Source organism: Colletotrichum destructivum, chromosome 5, assembly GCF_034447905.1.
Source record: "Colletotrichum destructivum chromosome 5, complete sequence".
Lineage (NCBI taxonomy): Eukaryota > Fungi > Ascomycota > Sordariomycetes > Glomerellales > Glomerellaceae > Colletotrichum > Colletotrichum destructivum.
Window position 1 is genome coordinate 4,163,023 of NC_085900.1, and position 26,079 is coordinate 4,189,101.

At 54.9% G+C, this 26,079-nt stretch overlaps 6 protein-coding genes across 6 annotated transcripts; 3 read left to right on the forward strand and 3 right to left on the reverse strand.

The window, feature by feature from the left end:
* On the reverse strand, positions 1–3,584 carry CDEST_08807 (Putative metallo-dependent phosphatase). Its single transcript, XM_062924966.1, has 4 exons — positions 3,315–3,584; positions 2,962–3,109; positions 2,774–2,885; positions 1–2,715 (listed from the first exon to the last, which is right to left on the reverse strand). The coding sequence occupies exons 1-4, from the start codon at positions 3,321–3,323 to the stop codon at positions 966–968; spliced, it is 2,019 nt and encodes a 672-aa protein (XP_062781017.1). The 5' UTR covers positions 3,324–3,584; the 3' UTR covers positions 1–965.
* A 679-nt stretch (positions 3,585–4,263) lies between these two features.
* CDEST_08808 (Putative protein Zds1) lies at positions 4,264–8,207 on the reverse strand. The gene is made up of 3 exons (XM_062924967.1): positions 7,720–8,207; positions 5,000–7,522; positions 4,264–4,943 (listed from the first exon to the last, which is right to left on the reverse strand). The coding sequence occupies exons 1-3, from the start codon at positions 7,723–7,725 to the stop codon at positions 4,716–4,718; spliced, it is 2,757 nt and encodes a 918-aa protein (XP_062781018.1). The 5' UTR covers positions 7,726–8,207; the 3' UTR covers positions 4,264–4,715.
* Positions 8,208–11,515: 3,308 nt separating this feature from the next.
* On the forward strand, positions 11,516–12,715 carry CDEST_08809 (Putative short-chain dehydrogenase/reductase SDR, NAD(P)-binding domain superfamily; the record flags this gene model as incomplete). The annotated part of the gene is made up of 2 exons (XM_062924968.1): positions 11,516–11,941; positions 12,047–12,715. The coding sequence occupies 2 exons, from the start codon at positions 11,516–11,518 to the stop codon at positions 12,713–12,715; spliced, it is 1,095 nt and encodes a 364-aa protein (XP_062781019.1).
* Positions 12,716–14,762: 2,047 nt separating this feature from the next.
* Positions 14,763–17,085, reverse strand: CDEST_08810 (Putative small GTPase, EF-hand domain, EF-hand domain pair, EF hand associated, type-2, MIRO). Its single transcript, XM_062924969.1, has 2 exons — positions 16,896–17,085; positions 14,763–16,808 (listed from the first exon to the last, which is right to left on the reverse strand). Exons 1-2 carry the CDS (start codon positions 16,903–16,905, stop codon positions 14,935–14,937), a joined length of 1,884 nt encoding a protein of 627 aa, XP_062781020.1. The 5' UTR covers positions 16,906–17,085; the 3' UTR covers positions 14,763–14,934.
* A 547-nt stretch (positions 17,086–17,632) lies between these two features.
* On the forward strand, positions 17,633–18,363 carry CDEST_08811 (uncharacterized protein; the record flags this gene model as incomplete). Its single annotated transcript, XM_062924970.1, has 2 exons — positions 17,633–17,859; positions 18,315–18,363. The coding sequence occupies 2 exons, from the start codon at positions 17,633–17,635 to the stop codon at positions 18,361–18,363; spliced, it is 276 nt and encodes a 91-aa protein (XP_062781021.1).
* A 7-nt stretch (positions 18,364–18,370) lies between these two features.
* On the forward strand, positions 18,371–21,475 carry CDEST_08812 (Putative WD40/YVTN repeat-like-containing domain superfamily). The gene is made up of 8 exons (XM_062924971.1): positions 18,371–18,961; positions 19,145–19,844; positions 19,898–20,065; positions 20,117–20,493; positions 20,547–20,832; positions 20,909–21,100; positions 21,170–21,245; positions 21,304–21,475. The coding sequence occupies exons 1-8, from the start codon at positions 18,957–18,959 to the stop codon at positions 21,372–21,374; spliced, it is 1,875 nt and encodes a 624-aa protein (XP_062781022.1). The 5' UTR covers positions 18,371–18,956; the 3' UTR covers positions 21,375–21,475.
* Positions 21,476–26,079: the final 4,604 nt, after the last annotated feature.

Sequence of the window (26,079 nt, forward strand, 5' to 3'; positions counted from 1 at the left end):
GCGGATGGTTGGAGAGATGACGCGTGATGGGAGTGATGTGATCGCCTCCATTGGAACTCCGAGACGTCTCAAACGTATGAGAGAACGCACCGGCGTCTGGGCTGGAATGCCATTTCAACCCATCCACAGACTGCGTTCAGCTGGCTTTTGAAACCAATGATGTAGTGGGGGCCGTTGCTGCCGAATATTGCCCACGCAAGAGTCGGCGAAGGGAGCATCTGTCTGGGTTTCACGCCCAGCCCATGGGGCTGGATGGCCTGCCGAGGGCGAGATCAGCTATTGGGATACAATGTGAGCCAGGCATCACTGCTCATCAGTCAGGGGAAGGGGAATCTAATCTTCCCTTGAATTAAGGGGGTTGTGGTGATCGTGGAACATCAACATTGAGGCATCGCTTTGATCTTTAGCCTCTGTTCATGGATGCCACAGAGAAATGCGTGTTTGGTAGACATTGAATTGGAATCTATCCGTTCGATACCACCATCCGCCCATATTCTACCTCGAGAGCGACGAGCTAAATAGAATGAAACATCATCCCTCAAGTCCGCCTGTCGTCCCGACTCTCTCCAACTCCCCGTCGAAGCTGCAAACACCCCTGTTTTATTTCTCATTGATTCAAAGAACTCCAACACGGATGAACGGGGGACACTGAAGAAAAAAAGGTTTCTTTTAGAAAAGATTCCCGGACAGACTCCCGTCCAACTCGAGAAGTAGATTTCCATCTCCCACTCGAGCTGTCTCATTAAGGTACGCGTACAAGAATTGGTAGCACTTGTTTTTTTCTTCTTTGGCCCCTCCCTTTTCTCCTGTCGTAACCGGCAAAAAATGTTGATTTTTGCCCTTCATATCGAGGGGCCAAACTTGGCCATTATGGCTCCAAAGACTTCATTCGATGGACGACATCGCTTCAATTCCGATGCCTGCGCCATCTTCCATAGATCATCAAAGGGGTTGAGCGAAGAGTCCTACTCCGCTGGAGTGGCGGGGCCAGGAGCAGGCGAGGCACCACCTTCGCCCTTGAGTCCGCCTCGGCCACGGCCACGTCCCCGCTCACCTCCGCGACCGCCGCGGCCACCACCACGACCACCACGGCGGGTGCTCTCAGAGTCACTGGCGCCACCTGCGCTACGGTAGCCGCTGCCCGTGTTTGCTGAGTTGCCTCCACCTCTGCTGCTTCCCCAGTTGCCAGCACCACCGCGGGGCTGGAATTTGCTCTCACGGTGCTGGAAGACCTTAACTAGGGGGCGGGACCGGTCCTCTTGCGCACGGGTCTTGAGGTCCTCGGGCAGGCTGTTGAGAGCAGCGTCGCGGTCCTCGACGGTCTTGAACTGGACAACCTTGTTCGAGTTACCCCACTTCTCGATTTTCAGGATGTTGTTTCTGTGCTCGCCGTCAAAAAGCTCGCGCGTCTGCTCGTCGGAACTGACATTCATAATGAACAGACCAATTATATCTTGAGCAGGCGTCTTGGGGGCAGGTGAGGAGACAGGGTCTGGACCATGGGCCGAACCGTTAGCGGGAGCAGGACGCTCGTCCTTGGCGGGCACGGCGGGCGGCGCAGGAGTGGCAGCAGGCTGAGGCGTCGCAGGCTTAGTAGGCGGCAGAGGTGTTGCAACAGCAGGCTTGGGGGGTGCTTGCGATGAGGGCTGTCTACTGGTAGGCGGGGGAGCCGTGGTCTGCGTCGAGGGCGGTGCCGGGGCGGGCAAGTTGCCAGCGCCAGAGGGTCCCGAGGGAACAGGCGCGGCAGCCTTGGCGCCTCTGTGTGAGAAGTTGAAGCCCTGAGCGCGCATCTCGGTTCCAATGCGACCGTCCTGGATCTCGAGCACCAACCAGCCAAATGCGGCATCTGCCAAATTGAAGTTCCACATGTTCTTGAATGCACTCTCGTCAACCTGGCCGAGCTGCGCCTGGCCGGCAACAGGACCGCCGAAGGGGTTACCGCCGGCGGCAGTGGTAGGCATCTTCTCGACGATCTGGAGAGCGTTCTTGAGCAGGTTCTGTTGCGCCTCGTTTTGGGAGATTGCAGGCTCAACCTCGTTCTTGACAGTCTCCCAGACGTCGTTGAAAGACGCCTTGGAGGCGGCGAGCTTACCGCGGTAGTGATCGAGAGTGGGGTTTACGCTGAACTCGTTGTAGGAGCTGCCGTAGCGGAAGTGAAGTCCTGCAGAAATGGAGAAGTCGGCCTTGAGGGTGACGGAGAGCTGGTTCAGGATACCCTCGCGCGCGGGAGAAGCGTGGGTGACGAAGACGCGAGTTTCGGTAGGATCGTAGACTCGGTGGGCAGTGTCGACGAGTTCGCCCATCTGCAGGAGGGTGGTCCACATAGTTCCCTGGCCTCCGGCAATTGTGGTTCTACCCTCGCCATTGTCAAAGAGCTTGTGCATGACAACGGCGCCGCCGAGACCCAAGAGGCGCAGCTTCACTCCACCGAGCTCGAGGAGCATCGAGCGGGCCTCGTCGATAATATGCAGGTTCTGTACTTTATACTCTCCGGATCGGAACTTCTCGAGAACGCGGACATCTTCGCAAGCACCCCAGACAGTGTATACGGGAACATCAAGCTTGATCTCGCCGCTCAGGAGTAGAGGAAGTTCGGAAAGGGGGAGCTCGTTTGCGGGGAATCGGCTCTTGACTGGTCCGGGGCCGCCCTGCTGGATCGCCTTCTTGACGGGCTCGGAGATCAGGGGAGAGTACTGGGCAACATGCTTGAGGGTCCTTGGCACCAATGTCAGAATGACAACGGTTGTGTGTAGGATCGTGGAGGGTTCCTTACTTTTCTGCGATTCGCTCCAGGGAGGTGTCGTCGTAGAAGCCAAAGTCGCCAGTGTGGATGATGTGGTCGGCTCGTGCTTGTCTCGCCAGATCGTTCAAGGATGTGAGATTTCCTATTACAACCATGTCAGCTTGAGGTCTCACGGCTGACCGCCGGACGGGACTTGATGGAATAACGACGCAACGCACCTCGAACATCAGCTATGCACAGAACTCGGATGGGGCCAGTCTGGATAACACGTCCCTGGTTGGGGAGGAGCGGTGCGGCTCCGGGAGGGATCGAGGAAGCTCCATTAGGCATGTAGCCTGGGTTGTTGCTGTTGTTGTATGGACGCGGCTATCAATATCGATGACATGTCAGTACTGGGGCCAGGAAGCGGGACAGGTAGGAGCTCAGGGCCCAGCAGGGGGGCCGACGAAGAAGTATCGCGACAACGAGAGAGAACGTGAGAGAGGAGAGGGAGCGCAACGGCATGATTACCGCCGGGAAAGAGGTTCCATTTCCAGTGGGGCTTAAAAGGACGAAAAGAGGAGGTACTCACGGCAGCCATGCTATGTTGTCGTCGAGGTAATCGCGAGAAATCGATTGGGGCGATGAACCTAGGTCACAGGGGACGATCGGATTCGATGTTGTCGTCGGGGTAGTTGACCGGTCGCTCGGTCCGGAGAGGTCGAAGAGGGGAGGGTTTGGGTATCAACGGAGATGGAAAAGAGGTTGGAAGAAGTAGCTGGTGATGTTTGCGACGTGACGAGGAATAAGCTCCCCTTACAAGGCTGGTGATATTTTTCTGGAGGTTAAGGAAAAGTGCAAGGTGTAGGTGGAAGCAACGAACAGACGAATTGGCGCACTGCCAGAAGAGGCTGCTGTATCCCCAAAACGGTTTAGCGCATATTCCTACAGCTGGCAGGGGCCAACGTGCTCTTTCCCACGAGCACCTTGTCTTCCGCAGTCCACTAATGAAGCATCCCAGGCGGCGGCATCAAGAAAGACAGGGCGGGAAGCTCAATGGGTGAAAGCCTGCTGAACACCGTCTCAAGGCACCGCAGCGGGGCTCGGACAGCTGCCTTGCGCTACCAGGCAGGCAGACACAGCTCCTCACTTCCACGCTTCCATCGCCCGTCATCCATAGGCCGTGTTCCACTGCTGAGTGAGATGCCCCAAGCTGGACCTGTCAGGGATAGACACGACACCTCATCTCATTCAACCTACCTTACCGACGGATACCCAAACGGCGTCGGCTTAGGTACCAGCACCCCCCCCCCCCCCCCCCCCCCCAAGCTCACTTTCCAACAACTTGAGACTTCCAGACGGCTCCATCTCCCGCAAGTCTCGTGGTATTATCTTCGCAGAGTTTATCCGTGTCCGCTGCTGCTCCTGGAGGCTAAATAACGTTGGCACGTGAGGGTCTGATACTGGAAATTGTGCGGGACAGTACGACGCTGAATCAACGACATCCCGCAGTCGGTGACCTAGATATTCATAGATCCATCATATGCTATGGTTAACTGTACTCGCCATGTGCTTTATTTTCTTTCCCCGCATTTGCAGTCGAACCTAAGTAGCGTCCATATCTTCCCGATCGCTATGTTGTCTATTTACATGTGCCTCACCCAAATACCTCTGCCACTACAACACACCCCTGGAAGATAGGTAGTGACGAGGATGAGGTAAACAATGCTGGAAAAGAAGGAAAAGATGACCACCCAGGGTTCCGTCAAGCCGTCAGCGAAAAAAATTGTAAAGAAATTGGGTCCCCTTCCGAATGTATGTCGAACTCGCAATCCTTGAACTCCGCCTTATGCACATGTGTTTGAATGATTATACAGCGCCGTCCAACGGGTTCACCTGCGGTCCGAACCCAAACCAGGGGCCTGTCTGCTTGCTGGAGCCTTCTCAGCTTGTCGTTGCCGCCGTCTTTGCTTCTCGTTCTCCGCTTCGAGGATCACCACATGTCCTCTCGATCGTCCCTACGCCTCGCATTGTCGCCGCCATCGCGTCCGTACTGGTCATGGTAATACTGCTTGCCAGGCTGAGCATCGTAGCTGTCAGGGCCACTGTAGCCATTGCTGCGTCCATTGTCAATGTCGCCGCCATGGTCATACTCGTAGATCTGGGCATCGTCCACATAGTCCACCTCATCATGAGGATGGTCTCCGTACTGGTTTTCGCCCTGCGAACTACATTAGCCCTGAGGTCCAACACGTGACAGGGGTGGCTTCAACCTACCCGATGATACTCAAAGTTGTACTGGCCCGTGGAATCCTGGTCTGTCGCCTCTTGCTGCTGTTGCTGTTGCTGTTGTTGCTGCTGCTGAGCCAGGTACTGTTCTTCCTGTTCCTTGCGACGGCGCTCCTCTTCCAACCGTCTTTGCTGCGGTGACTGCGGAACCTGCATCTGGGGATGCATAGCTTGAACGATGGCGAGGTAGTTGTACATGAAGTTACTGAGCAGAACCTGACTCAGCAGCGACCGACGCGGGTTAGCGAGCTTGATGTGAGCCATCCGATAGATCGCTCGTTCTTCGAGGAGTGGGAATCTGGTCCAGTGGTAGTCAACATCGGGTTTAAGAGGCCGATACGGCACTTCTTCCGACACGCGCAGATGCTGGTTCTTCTTGCTGCTGCTCTCCTTCTCGCTCTTCTTTTTCCCGCCGCCAAAGAGGCCCGAGAACAGACCACCCTCCTTCTCCTTCTTGGAATCCGTCTTCTTAGTCTCTTTCTTCCGCTCTTCCGTGAGTTTATTGTCGACGTTGTCGCGGTCCACAATGATGCTCTCTCTTCCCTTGGACGAAACCCCCTCAATCGAATTCTGGAGAACGTCCAATCGGGCGTTGTCCTGCGCCTTTTCCGCACCATGCTTCTTTTTCTTCTCCTCTTCCTTCTTTTTCTTATCCTTGTCGTCACTGCCGCCTTTGAGCCACTTTGACCAGCCGCCAGAAGACTTGGTCGAAGAGATGCTGGACGCGTCGTCATCTCTTTCTTTCCTCAGCTTGCCTCCCACTCTCTTCTCCTCCGTCTTCTTTTCCTCTGCTGGCAAAGTGGGAATGAAAGTAAGGGTATCGGTTCGGGAAGCACCACTGCTGGGCAGGGTTGAAGGGTGGGAAGCCATATCATTCGACGGCTGGTTGGGAGGATTGGTCTGCTGCTTGGCCTGCTGCACCTGTGGCTGTTGGAGTGCCGCAGGAGTCGTCGGGCTTGGTGCGGAGCTGCCTGCCCCAGGACGCTTGCTCGAACGAGCAGGAAGCTCCTCCACTGGGGACTGCGGAGGAATCGGTTGGGTTGCGTGTTGTGAAGAGGATCGCTGCGGAAACTGCTGCCTTTGTCCGTTGTCCTCAGTTGTCGGCGACTCAACAATGGATGGAACGGACTGTTTCGCGTCGACAGCAACCGAGGATGTCCGCGCGGGATGCTGCTGTTCGGGGCGAGTGCTGAGAGGAGAGACAGGTTCCTCGACCTCTGATGATGCACCATCGGATGTTGTGTCCAAATCCTGAGAGAACTTATGCTGTCGGCGTACTGATCGGTTAGGGCGCGAGAAGTTCTCTGCGACCGGCTCTGACTGAACTCGTTGGTGGCTGGGCAAAGGGGGCACTTCAGGCACGTCGGACGGCAGAGGAGGGACCGTATCGGCCGAGTCGGAGGAGTCTGTGTGGCCATGTCGACTCGCGACTCGTTTTGAGAAGGGCAGCCGGTCTCCCGAGCGTACACTGCCATTCTTCCGATATGTGGTCCGGGTCGAACGACGGAGTCCCATGCCGGGGGCAACTGGCAGAATTGGCATGTCTTCCACACCCCCCTCAGCTTGACTCTCCTGGGAAAGCTCACGCACCACCTTTGTAGGATCCTTGACCAATTCGTTCAAATTGAGCTCCGGTGTCGAATATTCCCTTAGGGAGCTCTTCCGTCCGAGCCTCTCGGCACCGTCCACGTAGCCAACAGCTCCTCTTCCTCCTGAATTATCAATCTGCCGTGAGAGCATACTCTTCTTTCGTCGTAAGCCTCCGCCAGAGTCGCTTCGGTCCATGCCGCCGTCGGAAGAATCGCCTGATCGTCTCCTGATGGTCTTGACCCTATCCTCCAGGAAGTTTTTGAACTCAGTAGGCGCCAGCTCAGGATGAACAGCTGCAGGCACCCAAAGCAGCCTCGAAGGATCATTTTCGTCATCATCTCCCGTTGGCGCGATTGGAGGCATAGCGACAAGAGAGAGACCGGAGAAAGGCAGCATATCGGGGTCAGCATTGTTTCCAACATCCATGGACATGCGTCTCAGAGCCTGCAAATTGCTGAGCTCCTGCGCAATATCGTTCGGATTCTCGATGCTACCGAGGGGAAACTGGGAAGACTCGTTTTTGACGTCGCGCAAGGAGATGGGCGGTGACTTAGGCCCATTTTCGTACGAGTTGCTTCGCTGACTAGGAGAGCGCGCTGGTAGCGCCTGGGGCTTCTTGAGTGCGGGGGTTCCGTTCTGTGTTGCTCCTGGGCCCGTCTTGTCCAAGGCGGAACGCAACATTTGTCTATGGGGGTCTTCGGCGGAGGGGTCTGCTTCGCCATGCTTGGTGGATTGGTCAGAGTAAGACGACCCGAAGAAACTCAAGGGCCGCTGATCATTTGAGTAGTCCTCCTCATCTCCGTATAGGGTCCCAATGGTCTCCGTCACATGGTGGCTGGGATCTGAAATTGACAGCTGGCTCGCATGACCGCGTCGGCTCGCAAAGCTACCGCCTATATCGGCGCGGGGTCTAGATGAGGTCTGCGTATAGCAAGAGAGTCAGCAAGAGACGCAGGCAGTCCATGGGAGGAGGAATCGAGCGCAAGATTTGGCAGCTGAGACTCCGCCTAAACCGAGAGAAGGGATTGAGGCCGGTTCAAGAAGCCGGGGCGAGGCATTTGGGAGCACGGGTAGTTGAAGGTCTGGCCGACGTGGCAGGTTGGGGACAATGAACACACCATCATCTAGGAAAGTTAATGACCCGCAGGGAGGCCAAAAAGCCGAAGTTTCCCTTGGATGCACCACTTGTCTGCCAAGTATTCGTTCGGAAAGATTGTGTCGTCGAGGGTCTCATCTGTTGAGGGTAGGGGGTAGCATAGGCGCGGCGAGGAAATGGCGGAGATGTCGGGAGCGAGTGTTAAAGCAAGTCGAATCGGGCTACGGATACAGATATCGATTTTCGAGTTGGTCGCGATGTTTAGGATCGCATGTGAGAGATTACCCAGGGTGTAGGGCGATCCGAGTTGAAAAGACTGGAGAATTCGACCGTTGCGGGAAAAAAAAGAGAGGGAAGAAAGGCAAGCGACGGAAAATGCTGTTGAGAGCAAGAAACAGGCAGACGAGAATGGGGCAGAACTAGGCACGTCAAAAGGCGGGCAGTCGGTTGGTGGCCCTTCTGCAATGTTGTGGTGTTGTAGTGGTTAGGTAGGTTAGTAGAAAGAGATGGTGTTGTAATAGTGGAAGTCGTGGTAGATGTACCGCTCGGTAAGGCCAATGGTGTCACACAATGAACGGCTCACTGTCGGATCTTGTCTTGGGAACCGAACTTTGGAGTTGGGATCCCCTCCCCCCGGACAGTGCACTGGCACAGGTGTTGGTACAGATGCAGCAAGTCTTCTTCGCAGACAGACGTAGCCAGTCAGGGTCATTTACCCCCTACTGCAGGTCGGAGAGCGGAAGACAGGGCGCGAGCAGTAGCAGCGGCAGCGGCAGCAGCAGCAGCAGCAGCACTACGCACAGAGAGTGCGGTAGAGAGTGCGTGGGAGCGAGCGAGTGAACTGGCGAATGAGTGGAAGAGGGAGTGATGGACAAGCGCTACGCACCATGGTTGAGGTCACGTCGCGGAGATCAGATACTTGAGAGACAAAGTAGATGGGTACACGTCTATTTGCAGAGACGCCCCATGACAGCTCGTGTGAACCGGCGGAAGTGAGCGGTCTGCTGGGGCCAACTAAGTGGAGGCGCGAGGGGGGAAGTACCGGATACTCCCCAACGAGCGAATGGCATTCGTACCCCAAAGAGAAGGACGACACTCGGACTGCATTAGCGCCAATCAAACTGGGCTCCTTCTCAAGGCTCAAGCGGCCAGTCAAAGTAGTCTGGCACGAACGGCCGCTGTCCAGTCACGTGTCCAGTCTGCCAGTTGCTGGCGCGAATGGGCTGCCGACGTACGTCGCTAGAGGCAATGACTATCTCTACATTACTACAGTGATAGTAGAGCAGGTACCGGTTTGTTCAGCGCTATATTTTTCGAGTACGAAGGAATGTATTCACCACGATGGGGGGCGAAGGGGGGGCCGAAGTGAGAGGACCGGGTGCAAGTATGATATAATTTGAATTCATCTCAGTGTCGTCCCCTATTTCATTTCTTCTCCCTCTCAAGTTTGGGCTGTCCAGATGAACCAAAGGAGACGTGAGACAGAAGCACCTTTGATGATTATCTAATGCACATCCCCAGCCTCCTCTTACCTCATCGCACAGTAGTCCATCGTCTGTTCGGCTGATTTAAAGTGTCTTTCTGAGTCGTGCATGTGTCCGTTGCTTTGTGCATTCATGGGAAAGCGCCAATCGAGTGGCTGCCGTTTTGGCACCGAGGCGTTGCCGGCGGGTAGCGGCTTTGTACAATGTTGGGCGAAGGGGGGGAGAATATACGTACAGAGTACAGTACACAGGATTGGCCATCCGTCGTCTTGGACTTCACCTCATCTCAAGTGCACCAATGTGATCAACCACTGGATCCGACGGAGCAGCATCCAGCCACACCCGCATTGCTATCGGCGCTCACACATACCTACAGTACCCCTTTGCGCGTGCGAGCACGGCGCCCGACTTGGTCCTGTCTACCTATGTCGTCGCTCCTCAGTGCTACTGTACAGGTCCAAGTCAAGGACCCCAACACCAGGATGACGAGCCGAATCAAGTGATTGACTGTCTCCAAAAGAGCACATGCTAACCACGAGTTCCGGATATTGGAAGTGGATGAGACATGGATGTGCCATGGTAGCACAATCAGTCTGTCCCACCACCGATCAGTACAGGTACGGGTTCCGGGGCTCTCCTCCTCTCGCTCCTCGTCTCTAACTCTAGCTGAGTCTGGCACTCACAAAGCGTGTTTCTCATCCTCCCCCTCACTGCCTCAACAACATCCGAATGTCGCAGGGACTACCCGCCCTGAAAAGAGGTGATGTGCAGTCAGAACCGTTTTTGTCTTCGGGGTCGTCCCTCCTTCGACGCCTACTGAGTTAACGTCGAAGCAACATCAGCATTCGCCGCGACATGCTGTATATACCCAGATTAACTCATGATTCTCCTGAGTGAGCCAGGGAACATTGGATTTCTCGACAAGGTTCGGTCCCCTCATCTTTCTGCCTTTTCTCTCGACGCGCGATTCCCCGTCTCCACGACCCCAAAACAAAAGTGATCCGAGTCGAAGGGCGCCTTGAACAATAGGGATGCAACTCGCAGCTGTGCACCACGAACTTGGGATGCCCGACCTTGGCCCTATCTTGCCGCCATTGTTCTACATCCTTCTCGAAGAACTAGACACTGGGGAGAGAGAGATGTTGGGGGGCTGGACTTCTGGAGACTAGACGCTTGGCCAGTGGACCGGGCGACCATCGTCATCGCCTCGGGCCCCTTTTCACCACCGGCGCTGCCGGCCGGTACCGTCGGGTTCATCTCCCATTTTCGCCCCTTAAGCCCCATTTGCGCCTAGGAATTTCTTTAACTCAAGGCCCAACCGCCTTCTTGGCTCCACTGCACCAGAAGGACCTGAACCGGCAATCTCATTTCATTGCCCAACGTCTTCACCATTCTCGTCCTCTGAGATACCAACCGTGACACTTGCCCCCTGTCCATCCTCACGATGAAGTGAAGCGCCTGAGCCCGTCCTGGAAACTATCCCCTAGGGGCAGCCAACTAGAGGGCGGCCCACTGCCATCGCAGCGTAATGTCAACATGTCTGCCGCTTCCAGGGTCTCTCTTTAAATCACTGATCATTGGGAAGAATCCCTTACTGATGAGATGCATAACACAGAACCCTGGAGGGGAGCGCCTGGTCGGGGTTTTGCTAGTATTTTGGCATAGGTTGTTCGCTTCTCTTCTTTTTTTCTTTCTTTCTTTCTTTCTTTCAGACACCAAGCGCTTCTTCACAATGGTACACCAGTCTGTCCCCTCATTTGAACCATTTCCGATCCCGACTGTGGGCGACGAAGTGATCAAGCGATTACCGTCGAAGCCGTCAAGTTGACGCAGCGATTGGCATCATTCCCCTTCTATCAGAGTGAGGACTTCTAGACCCCTAAAGCAACTTGACGACGAGTGCACGACTTCCCAAAAGGTCCAAGCCGGTGGTGTGACTTGAGATGTCTATATTCTCACCCTTACTGCTGCTGCTGGGGGGGGGGTTCCGCAGTCTTTCTTGCAGGCCACTTGGCGAACAGAGCTTGCAGGAGCTACCGCCTGACACCTGTGGCGGCCATGAGTTGAGTTGGGAGCAAAAGTGTGTGTAACGCGTACACTAGATAGGCTGGAGCAGCTTTGTCTCACATTGGTCATTCGGCTGGATCGACACCCCCTCCCCCTCGCGCCACCACACCATTACACCATCTCCAACGCACGGGGAGACCTTGGTGTGTGCAAGGCCAGGCTGACAATTCAAATAGCTGCATGGTGGGTGGGTGCCAGCCTCTTGCTTGCCAGTCAAGCGGTTTTCGTCATCGCATCACACCTCTCAAACCGCTGCAGCATAACTGCATGGACGTCGCACGCACTGAAGATAATGCCATGACTACGGATCCCAGTCAAATGGCTTTCCGAGCCGTAACGCATTGGCTACAGGGCCAGACTCTGCCGGTATTCTGCTGCACTACACCGGCATTCCGGTCGAGGATGCCATCAGACATCGACGCTGACAGTGTGCCTTTATCACAGTCTCATCTGAGCAAGGCGCTGAGCCAGCAACAGCAACAGCAGCACCAGCAAAGCCAGTCGCCCCAGATCAGCGAGGGAGAGACCAGCGAAAGCGTCGCGAGGCGCGCATCATCTGCTCTGTGGACCAAACCGTTACCGCAGCTCCCACCACCCAACATGTCCTTGTCAGGCAAGGTCGCCATCGTCACTGGCGGAGCGCGTGGCATCGGCGCTGCCATCGCGTTGAAGCTCGCGCGAGAAGGGGCCAGGGTGCGTCTTATCAATCTCAGCTTTTCCCCTTTGTTTCTTGGTCATTGTCTCGGGGGTTTAAGGACCACAGCTAAGATGGTACTCGTATGATTCGCCTGACTGAAGGTGGCCTTCACGTTTGTAAACACATCCTCAATAGCAAAGGCCCACGAGGTCATATCCGAGATCGAGGCCTGTGGGTCCTCGGCGACGGCCATTCAGGCCGACGTCTCCAAGCACCAGAAGAAGGTCATTGAGCGGACGATGATGGCGTTCGGCGTCACCAAGATCGACATACTCGTCAATAACGCCGCCGCGACGCTCAGTGCGACGCTCGACGACACAACGACGGAGGATTACGACCGCATCTTCGACACCAATACGCGCGCCGTGTTCTTCATGATGCAGGCCGTCAAGCCGCACATTGCCCCCGGCGGGCGCATTATCAACATCTCGTCCGTTGCGGCGCGCGCTGACAGCCCCGGCAGCATGGCGTATGCGGGCAGCAAGGCCGCCGTCGAGGCTTTCACTCGCGTTGCGGCGCGGGAGATGGGACAGGCCCACGGCGTCACGGTAAACTGCATCAGCCCGGGCACGGTCAAGACGGAGATGTTTGACTCGTTGCCGGATGACCAGCGGAGTGCCGACTTGGAGAGAGCGTCGCTCACGCCCGCGGAGGCGAGGCTGGGCGCCGTCGAGGACATTGCTGACGTTGTCGCGTTCGTGGCTAGCGACGAGTCGAGGTGGATTACGGGGACGGTTATACCGGTTAACGGCGGCCGGCTGATGAACTGAGATTCTGTGTGACTGATATTTCGACGACTGACTCGTGGCGGTGTCATGCGTGGCTTGCGAGACGAAATGAGGCGAAACGAAAAAGGGGAATCATCTGTATACGGCGATTTGGGCGAACGGAATTCGACAAGGCTGTACATTGGGTCAAAAGCGTACGATGCTCGTTGGAGACATCGGGGCTTTTTCTGTATTCTTGACTAACTGCTTGGATGCTGGGTAACGACACGGGTTCAGGTTCGGGTAACGGACGGGTATGGACTGAGGTTGTGCGCGCTGTGCTACATGAGGCTTATCTGGATTCCCCGTCAGCTACGAGGTTTACGAAAATTGCGAGGTTGCCAAGTTGTTTTTGCTTCCTCTTTAGTTCTTTACTTCTTCATGTATGGTAACGATTCGAATTCCTGAGCACACGGCCGTACAAACAGCCACACGAGTAAATGATATTAATTCTTTCCCATACGCTTGGTTTCGGCTTTGGTCGATGTGGCTGGCTTTCTGGCAAGGAAATAAAACAGGCCAGCGGCTTTTCAGTTCTGTTGAAGCGTTTGTGTCTTTGAACATGACCGGATCATTGGGAATCGAAGCCAGCCGCGACTTTTATACCTGGAGCGCGTACATCTATCTAGTGTGGGGCATTGTTATATTCCTCGATGCACAATGACATGGCTGACTGGATACTCAAGATGGTAGAAGGAGACCTGCAGCAATGGCAGTGTCTGCGTCTTGTATTGATACACTTTGGGTTGCGTACTGGTGTTCGTTGAGCGTTACGTAGCCGGGCAGCCGGCCCACACAATTTGTGTATTACATCTCCCTACGCATAAATATAAGTGTAGGGACATTCTTTCTTTCTATTAGCTTAGGAGAGATAGAAAGCAGCAAGTAAAGAAGGAGCCTGGCTGAAGGCGTTTTAGTTAAAGTAAGAGAGCTGCCTATTTAAATTGGAAAAAACTTAAATACGTGCGTTCCTGTGCCAGTTAGAGGCTGTAAGGAGTTCTACTAACCACATTAAGGCATAACCGCTAAGACCTGAAGCTGATTTTGGAATTAAAAATGGTCTAGTTGGGCCGTATTCCCTGATGTGTGAGTTCTAACATTGTTAAAAGCATAGTACCATACATTTGTGCGCTGTATTCCATTTGACGTCCTTGCATGGAGTGGACTTTTCTACTAAAAAAAGAGAGAGAGAGAGAGAGAAGAGTGTGTGTGTGTGTGTGTTGGTTTGCCATCGACTAAGTGTATGCGGGAGTGCGTGTAAGTAGGTAATAATGGAAGAAGACGAAGACGATAGGAACAATGGCAGCGCACTTTGGACCCTTCATTGCACAACAGTGAGCGAACCTGAAATACCCTCTTCTTCCTAAAAATATGTAGCTAAGCCTTGCCCAACTGCCCTGTTCTACACAGGACCAGTTAAGCTTAAGCGGGTGTCACTACAGCCATGCGCCTCACTTCTTTCCATACTGGAAGCAGAGATACAGGCACGATGCGATGAGAGGTGTATCCCCCGCCCGTCTCCCAAATTGCTCGCAACAGACTACTGTGAGAAGCAGAACTTGACGACACTGTGCAAGCATTCGTGCGTTGGATACCGACTAGGTTAAATCAGTACATTCGGAGACAACAATTCTGCTGCGTGCTGTGCTTCTTCCAATGTTTCTTTCCCCCAGGATAATCGCCATCAATCGACTGAGCCACGAGTCTCAGTCACCCTGACTAAGAGCTCTTCTTCGGCAAGGGGGTCAACTCTAAGGACCAGGGTTGATTGAAAAATCAAGTGGTCTGATCACTCTGGACGTAGTGAGTTTGAGGCAACATTCCTTTTAAGAGGTTTTCGGTAGAGGAATGAGTGATCCGGCTCGAGGTGAACTCCACTTCAGCAGACGATGCTCTCTCCGAAACCAAAGTTCGGAAGATCCTGCTGGCGAGGCAATGCCGTGAAGGAGCTCAAAATACGGCGTGTCGACAACGCCATGTCATTCAAGCAACAACTTCATGCATAGCGTTGACATCAGAACGAGAGATAAGCAACCGACACGAGAAGGATGTCAGTATTAAGTTAATTAGAGACTAAAATTCCTAGTATATATATGTAAAAGTATTTAGGGTGGAGTTGGGTATCTTATTTGTGTTTCAACCAGTGGATGATGAGACTGCGAAATCGCGCCAACTCCGGCAGATGCAAGTGAAAAAGAAGGCGCCTGGACCCTGGTCTCTCTCTAAGCGGACGTCGTTGACCGCCGCCAGATCATGAAGGCGGCAACCCCGGCGCAGGCCGTGGCCCCCAAGGCGAGATACAAACTGGTCCTATCCGGAGGCGGTTCCTCGCTGCGTGGGAAGGCCGTGCTGGGGTTCGTTGCCGCGTCCGCCAGAGTGATAAATAGTTCGTTGATATTAGACCACTTGACAGTGACATGCAGGGGTGTGCTCATCATCAAGCTCGAGGTGTACGTGTCCGGCTGCATCTCACTGCGTTGCGTCGTCTTGTCTTTGTCTGCTTTCAAGGCCGTGTAAATGTTGGGAAGATCGTCCAGTTGCGGGTAGCGCTTGCGCAACTCGACGATGTGAGAGAAGGAATCGGGATCCGAAGAGTCGTACGTGTAGCAGATGAGATCGCATGCGTCCAGCTTGGCCTGGTTTTCCAGTATAGCAGGTTCGAGTTCACCCAGCTCCTCCAGGATTAGGTAGCATTGCTTGCCGCCGGGAAGCTCGACACTATTGACAGCACGTCGTGGCTTAATCGTTGGCCGATATAAGTTGTCAAAAGGGCGGTTCAGGAAGGCGTCCAGGAGCGACGACTTGCCAGCCCCAGAGGCACCCAAGACGTAACACAGCACAACGTTACGCTCTACCTTCCCAGGGCGCCTTCTCCGCTTCCGCGATTTCGTCACCTTCAGAGCAGCAGTGGTGGTTTCTCGAGCAGTCGCCGCTTCAAATCCTAGGTAGGCCAGGTATCCAAGCGTTGTCTTTGGTTCCATGAATGTGGTCATACTCCACTGAGCGAGCCAGCCCTGCAGAGTGACGTGGCCTGCTTCGTTGCGCACAGTCGAAGACGGGAAAGAGGTCTCAATCCAGGAGGCCGGAAGGCCAGGCGTCGGCGCAAAGAGGGCCTCCAGTTCCTTGTCGTTCAGGCCGCCGTCGTTATCCTTATCAAACAACAAGAACAGGTCTACGAAGAAGCGGTAACCTGCGGGACTCAGCTCTGCCGACGAATACTCTGGCACATCAAACTTGGGATGCAGGAAGCTATCTTCCAAGCTCAAGCTGTCCGTGTAGCGAAACTTGCGCAGTATGATCCAGATCGTCTCGTGTCGGCCCTTCTCAGCGTAGATCTTGTTCAGCTGCAAGAACCCTCGCTGGTCGATACCCTTCTCAGTCGACAGGCTCGGCACTGCTTTACTGATGGAGAGCTTGATGTTTTCCAGGTCCTCGGCAGTCAGAGTCTTGTCGAAGCACTTGGACTGGAAATTGTGCATTTCCTGGTCACTGAGATATCCATCCTGGTCCTTGTCGCACAGATAGAATATCCGCTTTAACGCGTCGACACAAGCCGGCTTCAAGTTCCCCTCCTTGTAATCGAACAGCGGGGCGATGGGGTGAGTGACGGCCTTTTGGCAGAGGAAGAAAACTTCGTTGACGTTTCGGTGCTCCCTCGCACTCGAGCGAATACACGAATCGATCTCGCGAAACTCGGACATGACGGGCAACATCTCGCCCTCCACAACCTGAGGCGTGTTCCCCTCACCCGTTAGATCGGACTTGTTGGCGCACAGAACGACGGGAACGTTGACGCCGAGGGAGCGAAAATACGGCATCCAGAAGAGAGCAACACGCTCGTAGCTGTAGTGGTCTGAATAGACAAGGAGAATGACGTTGCATTTCCGGATCTCCTTGCGGAGGGTAGTGCGGTCCTGAGGTCGAGCGGAGGTGTCGACGATGGTGGTCGTCACGTTCTCGGGGGTGCCAAGCTGGGGAGGGATCGTGATCGAGGGCAGGACTGATTGGATTTTGTTGGAAATGAAGACGTCCTTGACCAGCGAAGCAATGAGGCTGGACTTGCCAGTGCCCTCGTCACCGCAGACGCAGATGCGTACTAGAAGAAGGAGGGAATGGTCAGTTCGAAGCTTTGGAGCAGGAGCATCGGAATTGAGCATAGCTAGCTGCCCGTCAGGCCACCTACCAGAAGCCATAGCCAAGGTTATCGAAGCTCAGACAAGAGGCTCTATTGCGATGCCATGACAGGTTCGTTACCGGTTGTGTGGTGCGAGAGTATTGACGTGATGAACTCAGGCAAAGCAAAGCTTTGAGAGATGGAAGCTAGTTGTCAGGGCGGACTCGCTGGGTTTGCGTGCAGTTGCAATCGAATTGGCCCGACGGGCTTAGAGAAGCTTCGAAGCGGGTAGGACGGGAATCCGCAGGTGGACGGGGGGCACAGTTCGAGTGACGACCTGATTTGCAGGGATGGCTGGTGGTGGGGGACACCGCTGGAAGACACTGGTAGCTCGGCGGCACTAGCACGCGTGACGATGCAAGACCCGCTGAGAAGAAAAGTCGATTAGCGGATCAGTGCTGAAACTCGGACGTGATAAGCGAGCAAGACGGCCAGCCAAGGAGCGTCGGTGGATTACATAAGGCAGAACGGATGAGTCTGGCAATCTCGCTAGCGGTTGCACGACTGAGAAGAGGGAAGTAAGACATTTGGATATTGACTGTAGTTTCGAGTTCTAACCTGCACCGTTGAACACCGCGAATTGATTGGTTACGAGTTCTTCTCGAAGACGCTGTTGAACTACAAAGCATCAACCGCAAGGTGCAGCGTGGGTTCATTTTGCGCTCAGGCACCTCGGATCTTAAGCGTCGTCTTGTCTTGCAGCTAGCTGTCTTTCTCATTGTCTTCCTCAAGAGTTTCAAGCGATTATGTTCTTCGGAGCGTTTGTGTTTCCATCATCGCCACTAGCTGTCTCTGACCCTATGGTCTCAAACTTCCCGGTGTGTCGTAAACACCTATCTATTAGGTCGGTTTCTTCTCGGCAGCAATATACGATTGCTTTCATTGTACAGCAGAGAACACTTGACTGTTCAAATTCCACGTCGTCAAAGTCCACGCGAACATGGAATACGGTCGGGAACCTGAAGATGCTAAGGTAACTTAATCCAACCTGGCCGAGTCCGCAGTGACGTCGTGCCCGCGTATCCACTTTCTGAGACGCTGTTACCATCACGACGAGGGTCTATTCCGGGGCCGTCTTCGAGTGCCCGCAGCCATGGCTGGCGGTGTAGCTAGACAGATGCCGTCTCGTCGGGCGAGTACTCCGGAAGGACCTGGGACTCTTCCCTCTCCTCCGACTTTTACCCCACACTTCCGAGGAGGGGAAGCAGTTTCACCAGATTAAACCCGGGCTCCAGGGACACTTGCCTGGCGCCTACGAATGTGACTGCGTCGCGCTCTCCCCACAGTTGACTGCTGGATCCCCGTGGCCACCCCCCTCCAGTTCCTCTTTCCACCACTCACATCGATACAATCCTTCTCCGGACCCCAGGCTGGCCTTCCCACGCCTACTTCATGGGCCACCACTGCACGTTGGATGGCTCATGCCAGGGGATGGACATGGCACCGGGGCAATGGGAGGGCGGGGGTCGAACCATAAACAGAACCACACCGAGACGCAGCCTCGAGGGCGAGTGAGGGAGGTGTGTTTTCTGTGTTGGGGTTGGCACACCTGGGCCACGAACCAACCTTGCCTACCTTACCTACCAACCTCTACTTCACCTCTCCATTAATACTCGTGACACGCCTCACTTCATTTGCGCACACCACGGCACAGCGGCTGTTTCTGAGTTCATCTGGTCGTTGGCGTCCACGACCCCGCCTGACCTCTTCGCCGTCTGATCATCGAGCTGCCCCCGAAAGCCATCAGCGTCGCTCGGTCGTGCGACCTTCCCAAAACGTTCATTGTCGCTATCTGCCTCCTCTCGTCGACACACTCCACTACCCCCGGCCGCTGCGCCAAAGACCCAGCCCAGAACCTCCACCGTCGCCGTCAGTCAGTGACGTGAGGCGGAGCCAACGACCAACGAGGCATCCCGAACGCCCGACCAAAGTCACTACCAAAACATTGTGCCACGTCGCGAGTCTCTCACTCTGCGCTGCAGCTTGCCGACATCATAGTTCGAAATCAATCGCCGTCTTCGCAATTGGACCGCTCGTAGACTGTGGAGCGCATAGATTGAACAGCCCACCATGTTGTGAGTATCCCCATAAGCCTTGCCTTGCCCACAGTTGGGTTGCTGGTTACCTTTCAACCTGTGCGACGCCTAGAGCTGCGCAACCACAACCCGCTCCTCGTGCAGACGGCCAAACCCCCACGAAGTTCGTAATGAACAAGAAAAACTCGCGGCTGACACTTGCGCCTCGTGCGACATCTCCAGTGTTCTTCCGCCTCCCCCGCGATACCCTTCGCACGGGGGCGCTTACGGAGCCATCGGCGCCGGCATCGCTCCCATGATCGAGACAAACAACATCCTCACCAACCCCGAGGGCCCGGAATACCAGTTTCTGGTCGGCGAGGGCACCTACGTGCTGAAGGAAGATCTCCACCTCGCGACACCGCCGCCTCACCCATCCGAAGCCCCCGTCGTGAATCCGAATCCTCTTGCGACGAGCCCGCAGCCCGCAACCGCCGGGACCAAGCTCTCCCTCATAAGCCTCGATTTGCGCGCCCCGCCGCCCTTCTTCTACAAAGGTTCCTCCGCCACAACGTTATCACTGGGAGGTGACATACAAGAACACCCCAACGAGGGCCGATACTCAACCGAGGCTGGGCTCAGCAGCGATGGGGGTGGCGGCTCTCTCAGCGACGCGCCCCCGACGTCGTTGACTATGGTGTCTGCTCCGGCGTTTGGCGACGGCAACACGGCATTGGCACCGGCCAGTACTAAGGAAGCGGCCAAGAAGAAAGTGGCCAAACCCAAGAACAACATGACTAAGAGCAACTCGTCGTTCATCTCTAGAGTAATTGTCAACGAAAGCCTGACCAAAAAACTACAGGAAAGGCCCACAGACGGTGTGTTTGCTTTTGCCAACATCAACCGGGCGTTTCAATGGTTGGACTTGTCGTCGCCAACAAAGGTTGGGAGTCTAAACCGGACTGATACGAGCGATATATACTAACACGTTTCCAGGCCGACTATTTAACCAAGATTTTGTTCACCAAGGCTCACTGCCTCTGCCACGACGTCAATCCAATCACTAAGAACATCGCACACATTGATGTCATTATGGGGTTCTCTACAGGTGAAATTATCTGGTGGGAGCCAGTTTCGCAACGATACACTCGTTTGAACAAGAACGTAGGTCGAATGTAGGTCTTGGGTGGCCGGTAGACGTACTGACTTTGTTAGGGCATCATCAATGGCACGCCCGTCTCTGAGATTAGGTGGATTCCCGGCTCCGAGTCCCTCTTCCTAGCGGCGCACATGGACGGTTCGCTGGTGGTGTACGACAAGGATAAGGAGGACGCGCAGTTCTCTCCAGAGGATGAGCTAGCAACAAATGGATCAACGAATGGAGAGAGCGATTCAACTAACGGCATCAACCACAACCTCAAGATCCAGATCAATAAGTCGGTTCACTCCAAGAATCAGAAGGCCAACCCGGTGGCATCATGGAAACTGTCGAACCAGCGCATCAATGCATTTGCCTTCAGCCCAGACAACCGGCACCTGGCAGTGGTCTCGGAAGATGGCTCGCTGCGCATCATTGACTACTTGAAAGAAGAGTGGGTTTGCGATGCCATGTAAGACTGGAATAACTTTTACTGACAAATCACAGACTGCTTGATCTCTACCACTCCTACTACGGCGGCTTCATCTGCGTCACGTGGTCTCCGGATGGCAAATACGTGCTGACAGGAGGACAGGACGACCTGATCTCCATCTGGTCTGTCGTGGACTCGGCCATCGTAGCGCGCTGCCAAGGTCACCAGTCATGGGTGACATCGGTGGCATTCGACCCGTGGCGCTGCGACGACAGAAACTACCGGTTCGGCAGTGTTGGCGAGGATTGCAGGTTGTGTTTGTGGGATTTTAACGTTGGCATGCTGCATCGTCCCAAGGCGGTACGTTGTCGGCTCGAGTCAGGCGTCGAAGAGCGCCAGGGACACAGGAAACGGGAAAAGCTGACTGTCGAGATAGGCTTCCGTCCATCACCGGGGCTCCGTGTCCTCACGGTTCGTCAACCCCCTGCAGCGACAAGAAACAGCGAACACTTCGGCAAGTCGGATTCGGTCCAACTCTACGCTGTCTGGAGGCGTCGTGGACGAAGAAGGCAGCATCGTCCACCCCGTCGAGCCTCGCGCGAGAATCGCCATGCTGCCCCCTGTCTCGGTAGGTTGCGCTTCGACCTCTCCATTGACAGAGATAAGAGAAGTTGGGTTGCTGATACCGTCGCTATAGTCCAAAGCAGTCGATACCCACCCACTTTGCTGGCTTGAATTCACAGAGGAAGCCATCATCACGAGCTGCAAGAACGGTAAGTTGACCTTGTGCCGACAGGAAAGTGTCACTACGCTAACATGCACTGCTCAAAGGTCATATCCGGACGTGGAACAGGCCGAGTGACGTCCCGGTACCGACAGAGGGCGCATCTCAACCATCCTAGTCGACGGGTCTCCGTTTTGTTGCCGGCATTGGAACTTGGGTGTAGGACTAGCCAAGCAAGCATCATTGCTCTGCACATTTTATCATCTTGAACAGTGTCCAAAAAGCATTTACCGCCTCGTTTCAGTCCCATGCTGCATCACCCAATCCCTGGGTATGTAGAAACGCGTTTCGCCTCAATAAACCCTTGATGCGCGCTTCTCTCGAGTAACGAGATGATCATGACGCGCGATCGGCATGTGATTTGAGAGTCGGTATGTCAGAGCTTCCTGAGCTCAGGAGCCAGTGTATCTTTTTTCTCTTCCTCCCGTCTCTTTTTTCCATTTTCTGGTTCTGGAAACACGAATTCACATCGGCTGGCAGAAAATCAAGATGCGGCTCCGTGGTGGGACTCAGAGTCTGCAACTTACACTGCCACGCCTCTGACCTATCCATATGTGTGGTCTAATTTTCTATTGGGGGGCCTGTATGACCTGCGTTGAACGTCGTCGTCCTTCGTCCTTCGGGTGGTGATGCCTGTTGACGTGAGCGTGGACATGGGTGTGAGTGCACGGTGCGTGGGGGTTCCACCACTCGGCTCGCCGCTTCGCCGGCCGCTATTCGCCGCGGTGCCTTGCCGCCTGCCCATGTCAATGGGAACAAACGGGGCGGGTGGCCGTTTGTGGCGGACTGGAACGGACACCAGGCAGGGGCAGCGGGATGAACTGGAATGGATGGACCAGCCGAAGAGCTTCCCGATCCACGTTGACGAAAAGAAGCCGGGAGGGGAAGTCGAATGGTTGGCCGCAAGGTGTAGCAGCGTTGACCGAGGAGATAGATAGACGGCACATGCTCTGGAACGCGATCCATAACTTTCGAAGGTGAAAGACGAATGGTCCCCTTTCAAAAGGCCCATAATGGGTCATTGGCTTTCTGCTGAAAAAGCAGGGAGAGGAATTTCCCGATGTACCCACTAGTGATTTGATACGCGATAGGTATCCCGGATCCCATAGGGAAAGGGTGTCGCGGTCCTGCAACACATCTCGTTGCTAACGTCGTCGCCGCCAGTGAGCGGATCCCTTTCACATGTCGCTGACAGTGGCCTCATGTCGTCAAGTCCGATACGCGGTGCTCCTTGATAGCAATACTGGCAGAGGAAGCTCTGAGTCGTTGGACCGAAACCTTCTGAGGCTATTTGTTTGGGCTGGTGCAGCCGCAAAGGGTGCACTTTGCATTAGTACCTGTACCGCCGCATGTGTGCTCAGATGCTGATCTAGCGTCTGAGGTGCATGCAGGCGTGTTGAGATCCACGTGTATGAATGCAGAATCCTTTTTTAATTTGTCTCTCTCTCAACTATAGCCATGCATTTGTGAAGCCCCTCTCCAAATGGCCAGGTGTTGGTGTATCCGTCGCCTGTGGGCCATAGATAACGGGTAGATGGTCCACTTTGAGTGGTTTAAATGCCTGCACGCTCGCCAGGGGGCTTGAGAAGTCGGGAGCCAGGAGGCAAGGCTGAAGAAGAAAGCTCCACAACCGTGGTCGAAAGTAGGCGTCCTAGAGGTCGGAATGGTCCAAGGTAGAGGGTCTGTGGTATCAAAGTTCGTAGTCACAACACTTGACATGTGTGAGACGTGCGGCGCGGCCCCTTCTTTTTCACCGCTGCAAAGGGCCGAAGGTGGGAGATTTCGGCGCGAGTGGGGATTCGCCAGCGGTAGTTGGCGAGATTTCGAGATGGGGCTAAGCTTCGTGACTCAACCTAGCTTTGGTGCCCGAGATGGATCATCGAGGTTCGATTGCTGTTGAAACGATGGGTCTGTTTGGGCATTCGGTCCATTGCCAGCGAGCCTTTCGCACTCTCGCTACAATATGCTTGCAAGAGGGGAGGCCAACACCACGGAAACGCTGCGGCTCAGCATCATGTCCGACCGGCACCCGCTCAGTTCCGACAACCCTCAGTCCATTTCTGCTGCTGGCAGGCATGAGCTTTGCACGATGCTCAGGCCATGATGTGCGCTGGGATGAGACAGGCCAGTCCAGGTACAAAAACATGCACAAAAGGAGGTGTCAAGTTGATATCAGTGGGTCGCTGGATGATCTGACAAGAGGCCCACGAGCAGGCATGATGCTATATCCGCATACGCCTCAGGGCTAATTGGGTGGGTGCCCGTGGCTGTGGATGTCATCTGCGGCAATCGGCGAGCTGGGCCGTCGAGACACTACGGAGGGTAGTCTTGAGAAATCTTGGAATGTTGGACTTCAACCCCTTGTAAATCAAGTTGCGGCCCTTCTGTAGCAGTGCAGCACCCACCATCTTAGCTTGACGGGACAACCGCTCCTTGCAGGCGGGGCATTGATGGATGATGGCTTGAGCTCGCTCCTGCTAGTTATCCGCCCGCAGGCAGCGCAGGTTAGGCGGGCTGTTCGACTGGGATACTTGAGTATCAAGTACTCATTGCGGAAACGAATCGTCCAACCTACCTGAGCCGCAAAATACATAGATGCGTACGTAGCCAGCTTGGGACACTCCCAGGGACCGGCGGCATGGGACTGTAATAGCGACGGTGGACATATAACAAGAAAGCTTGGCTGAGTCGGCGGGTGGTTGCGGTTATCGTTCATTGAGTCAACGGGCGCTGTACGAGTCTTGAGGTTGAAGTTTGCTGATGACGCAACCCCGATATGATTTTCTGCAAACATGTGCCCTGCGTTACCAAGGAAGTCTAACCGAAAAGAATTAGATCCCAGGAACTTGCCGGACGATGAGCGATTGCGAGATGCTGCCGTGGCAAAGGCCCGAAACTCGCCTCCGTATCTCGAATTTAAGTCGGCACAGGTCCAGGCTCGGTGCGGCTTCGGACTGCTGCACGGTGAATTTTGGCTCGTCGCAAGTTGTCGTTATCTCGGAGTCATTGATCCTAGCGCGGCGCTTATTGGTCGCCAGCCACCGAAAGGAGGGAATTAGTCGGAATCGGACAGAGAAGCAGGGTTGAAGGCGCCATCGACGAAATTTCAGCGAAAACTCCACATGGTCGAGTCGGTGAGAGGCCCATTGTTCCCTGTCTCTTGCTGGCTCTTGGTGGTTCAAAGCCCTCGCGCATGGAGAAGAGTTGCAGTGCAAATGGCGCTGGCCACCGAATCGTATGGTAATGGATTGATTTCTGGCTCAGGTATCGAGTGTTTTCTCATGCAGGATCAAGTGCGGGCGGAAGCGCTACAACCGCGACACTGTGAGTTGATAGGCCAGCACTCGAGAATGAGAGCCGTAGTGCTGATCCAGACATTCGCCTCGAGATGCAACGAGAAACGGAGGGATCCTGGCTCCAAAGCAACCAATAACTGATGCTTATCGGTGGAGATGTCGCCGAAACCTTAGGAGTCCAAAAGGATATTGTCACGGGTCATGGCAAAAGGCTCGGTCCAGGTCTGGGTCCAGGTGCCAAAGTGTTTTCGTTCTCTCTTTCTCTCTCCTGGCGACGATCATCTACCATGTAAGCAGCCAACCGGGTTCCGGGCAGGGGTGTGAAGAGCACTGTCAGCTCAGTGGATTTCCAATGGTTGCTGGATCCTTTGAAATGCGATGCCCAGACCAGTAGGCGGCTAGCTGCTGGGCGTAAGGTCTGGGATGGTCTGGAAGGTCTTTGTCTGCTGAAAATGCTGCATGCGGGAGACCAGCCTGTGGAAACGGGCCTTCCAGAAGAGCTGGATAAATTGACTTGCATCGGGCTCCCGCCGACCTGCAGATGCCAATACGGAGGGGTCACGCCCCCAACTGAGACGGTTGCTCACTGCAGCAAGAAGCGAGACAGACCCAAGCCTGTCATGAGGCGCAGGATCGGAGGGGAGGGAGATGTGCGGCAACGAGCTGCCGGATTCCCCGTGTGACAGTGGGCGCGGAATGCCGCGAGCATCTCCGTCCCATTTTTGACGACATCGTGAGATTATGGTTGTCAGGTGCACCTGGAGCTGCAGGGACGCCATGGCCATAGCCATGGCATTTGGACTGTCTTGTGCAGCCGCAGGTCTCAATTTTACACATGCTGCTTGAAACAAGCAACGACGGACTGCGGGCCAAGCTGGCGTCTCTCAGATGTAGGTAGCATCTCTTACCCCGCGGTGGTCGCCTCACGAGTCTCATGACAGGTGAAGCCCATGACTGCCGGATGCATCTGTGAGAAGATCATCTTGGAGGCACCCCATCGACAGTTTTCAAGGCACTGCCCATGTCCATTGTCGATAACGGCTGTGGGGGTTGCCAATCTTGCCCGGTTCAGGCGACGAGGGGCGCGGCGTGCTAGACACGACGGGCAGTGGCTTTGGACCTCCGTATCGGAAGAGGATAGTCCAGCTCACAAGCCTTGGCCCTATGCGATGTGAACATATAGCATAGCTTCGTGAGTTGGGCGTCAGAGCCGCGTTTGGTGACGATGGCGTTTTGGAGGCGGTCTACTGGCGTCCTATCGTTAGCCAAGGTTGCGTCTTAGCTGCGGTGGCTGTTGAAGGTCGTCATTGTGTGTGTGTGTGCGGAGGGTGTGCCAGGGATATCGAGCGCGGGTCAGCATCTATGTTGCTAGTCGCAGCGCAGCAAGTCGTAAGGCAGAAGAGACAGCAGTGAGACAACGCTTGCTGTGTACATCGCACGTACAGCACCTAGTACGCAGCATTCCGTAATAGACGGAAGGAAGACCGCGATTCCAGGGCAAGAACCACGTTCATCCCACGCGAGGAC

Coding starts and splice junctions, on each gene's coding strand:
- CDEST_08808 (XM_062924967.1), bottom strand. Junction 4,944..4,999: donor ACAACTTTGAGTATCATCGG/GTAGGTTGAAGC, acceptor TGTAGTTCGCAG/GGCGAAAACCAGTACGGAGA.
- CDEST_08807 (XM_062924966.1), bottom strand. Junction 2,886..2,961: donor GTGCATAGCTGATGTTCGAG/GTGCGTTGCGTC, acceptor TGGTTGTAATAG/GAAATCTCACATCCTTGAAC. Junction 2,716..2,773: donor CTGGAGCGAATCGCAGAAAA/GTAAGGAACCCT, acceptor ATTGGTGCCAAG/GACCCTCAAGCATGTTGCCC.
- CDEST_08812 (XM_062924971.1), top strand. Junction 19,845..19,897: donor ACTTGTCGTCGCCAACAAAG/GTTGGGAGTCTA, acceptor ACACGTTTCCAG/GCCGACTATTTAACCAAGAT. Junction 20,494..20,546: donor ATTGACTACTTGAAAGAAGA/GTGGGTTTGCGA, acceptor GACAAATCACAG/ACTGCTTGATCTCTACCACT.